The 2,939-nt window shown below is 31.3% G+C and overlaps 1 protein-coding gene across 1 annotated transcript; it reads left to right on the top strand.

The window, feature by feature from the left end:
- The first annotated feature begins 1,537 nt into the window (after positions 1-1,537).
- Positions 1,538-2,482, top strand: LOC140980165 (agamous-like MADS-box protein AGL92). Its single transcript, XM_073445871.1, has one exon. The coding sequence runs from the start codon at positions 1,588-1,590 to the stop codon at positions 2,410-2,412; it is 825 nt and encodes a 274-aa protein (XP_073301972.1). The 5' UTR covers positions 1,538-1,587; the 3' UTR covers positions 2,413-2,482.
- The last annotated feature ends 457 nt before the right edge of the window (positions 2,483-2,939 follow it).

The raw sequence follows: 2,939 nt of genomic DNA, 5'->3' as shown, positions 1-2,939 counted from the left end.
TCTAGGGTTTTCGATTGATCAAGGGTTAATTTTAGGGTTTTCAAACTTCATTAATTTTTAGGGTTTTCAAGTTTATCGCTACTATTTAGTGAATTGAATTACCATTTTTGATGGTAGTGTTGTGGTTACTTTCAGACACATATTTCTTTAAAATAATTCTTGTCTATTATACTTGGATAACTTAGTTTACTCAATACACTTAATTATTTGTAAAAATCAATAATTTTCTTAATTAAAGCTAATTTTTAAAGCCAAATATCTTTGCAATATTTCAAAAGTTTATGATACCAAGCTTTTAGTTTCATTAAATAGTTTTAGGCAGAACTTGAATGAAATTAAAGTACAAATTTATTAACTCGTGACTAGATTTCAATTCGTTCAGATAAATATTTAAAAAATGGTTTTTACTATGTTTATTTTTATTTTAAAATGAAAACTCATATGTGATCATCTAACCATCCAAATGTTCTTTCCATAATCATCCTTAAGCTTGAATGATGATAATTAAATACTTCTCCTCCCACCAACTATCATATGCTTGCACGACCATCTTGTTACTATCTTAGTCTCTTTATATCCGATAAGTTGTACCCGCAATACAAAATATTTTCTCCTACCATCCATTTATTTAATTTTAAATGGATTGTGATTCAAAGAAAGTCTTGTTATCTCACAAATTTTGAAACTAAATTTGCATAACCCTCTTTGTTCAAATGTTTGTTAGTCTTATTTCCTGATTCAATTTCCTCGGCACAATTTTTTAAAAATATTTCGGTATTCTCATCGAGCCAATCCAGCTTAGTGTTACTATCAACAACTCCAAAGTCAATAGCTTCAATTATGTATCTAGGTAATTGGCTCGAATCATATGATCCTCTTTTATGGACTAACTTTGAATACATTCTATATTTGAAAAAATATATAAGAAAATCACTAGTGTTATTTTTATCGCATTGTTAATGGACCAAATAATAAAAGAATCTAAAATACCAAATGTGAACAGTAAAATAAATTTCTTGATTCATCCAAAAAATATGAGTGAGCTTACTGGACCGAAGAGGGTCAAAGGATGACAATCAATAACTTAATATCCTCAATAACGAAAATATAAAGCTAAAATTACCACGACCAATATTATCCTCCTAACTCTTATCTAGGATTAAAGGGATATGACTAATCAATAACTACCGCATATATATAAATTATTATCTCATGTCAAAATACTTATTAAGCTTTTGTAACCCTAAAAATACGAAAAATGGATAATAAAAAATTCATATTTTAAATGAATAAAATTAAGATATTAACATATTAGATGATTAGGAAAAAAAATTTATATAAAATTTATGGCATCTTATTATTATTGATATTATAATTTTGTGAAATACTAAGATAAAAGGTAATTAACTACGGTGAGGATCGGAGTCGGGCCTTGTTACCATAAATAGTTATTGCCCGTTAGAAAAGAATTTCTAAGTTATATATATATATATTACAATTCCGTCAGGAAAAACCCATTATCATTCGCAAAAAATTTCCTTCGCATGATTTTCAACAATATTTCAAGAAATCAAGTTTTCAGACAAGATGGGCAGAGGGAGATTGAATTTGCAACTACTACAGAGTCAAAAAGCAAGAAGAAAGGCCTATGAAACTAGGAAAAGAGGTCTGGAGAAGAAGGCCAACGAATTGAGCACTCTTTGCGGAGTGGACGTTTGCTTGATTATGTACCCGCCACCTCTCAAGAACGAAGAAATCGAGCCGTATGTTTGGTCCAACAAGCCAGACCAGGTTGAGAATCTGATCGAATCCCACAAACTGTCGAGGTCAGGCGATGGATATTTTTTCAGGTCAAAGACATACAATTTATCGTCCTTCTACAAGGATCAGACGAGAAAAGTCGAAGAAGAGATCGAGAAAGTGAAAAAGACAATCCGAGAAGTCAAGTATCCGAATTGGGATCAACAGTACGATTCTTTCTCGGTGGAGGAGTTGAGGATGTTTGCCCGAGTGTTAACTGCTAAGGTGGAGTCTACAAAAGAAACCATCGAATCGTTCAAGGAAAAGAAAGCCGAAGTCCCGGAATCAAGTTTCTTGATAAATATTCCACGATTTGACGAAATCCCAGATTCCAGTTTGGGCAGAAAGCTTGCGCAACACCAATTTCCGACATATTTTGATGTGCAATCTTACCTGGAAAATCAGCGAAGAACGATGATGATTAACAATGTGGCGTCATTCAGTGGAAATAATCCATATGATCATGATGTGATGAATTTTGCTCCACTGATGAGTTACGATATGCAGATTGTGGCTAATTCCGTTCCAGGATATGGACAAGAACTAATGATTTCTCCTGGTTGTTACCCTCAATTGTATTCTGGGTTTCATCCGAGTTTGGGGTTATTTTGATTTGGAGGTGGGATTTTTGAGTTTAGGGATCTATAGTATTAAATATTCTACGGTGTATTCATCAAGAATGTCAGACATGCATTTGTTTTATTATTATGCAGATTAATAGACCAGCACTAAATTTTAGTCATTTGGTTTATGACAAGTTAATTTTAATGTGAAACTGGTTTAATTATAACCATGTCCATGATATTTGGTTGATACATTTCGCTTTATTTGTTGGTTTTATTTATTAATTATTAATTAATGTGTTTATGTTTAGGTGTAAATTAGTATTATACCACAAATACCATTTTTTCTCCAAAACATCCAATTTATGAGTCCATCTCTGAATGTTCGGTTGGGAAATAATCATTTTTCATTCATTGGCTAGGGTTTCAGCAAAAATTTTTTATTTTTTTTAAGTCGAGTCAGTGTACTAAAACTTCAAATTGACTTATATAAGATCAAAATTGAAAAACTTGCAGATTACGGAATAAAAATTTAATTTTCCCTTTTTCTTATGCTAATTAATTTTTATATTGAAA

The sequence above is a fragment of the Primulina huaijiensis genome, chromosome 7 (genome assembly GCF_012295235.1).
Source record: "Primulina huaijiensis isolate GDHJ02 chromosome 7, ASM1229523v2, whole genome shotgun sequence".
Taxonomy (NCBI): domain Eukaryota; kingdom Viridiplantae; phylum Streptophyta; class Magnoliopsida; order Lamiales; family Gesneriaceae; genus Primulina; species Primulina huaijiensis.
This window is presented reverse-complemented; position numbering and strand designations above follow the sequence as displayed.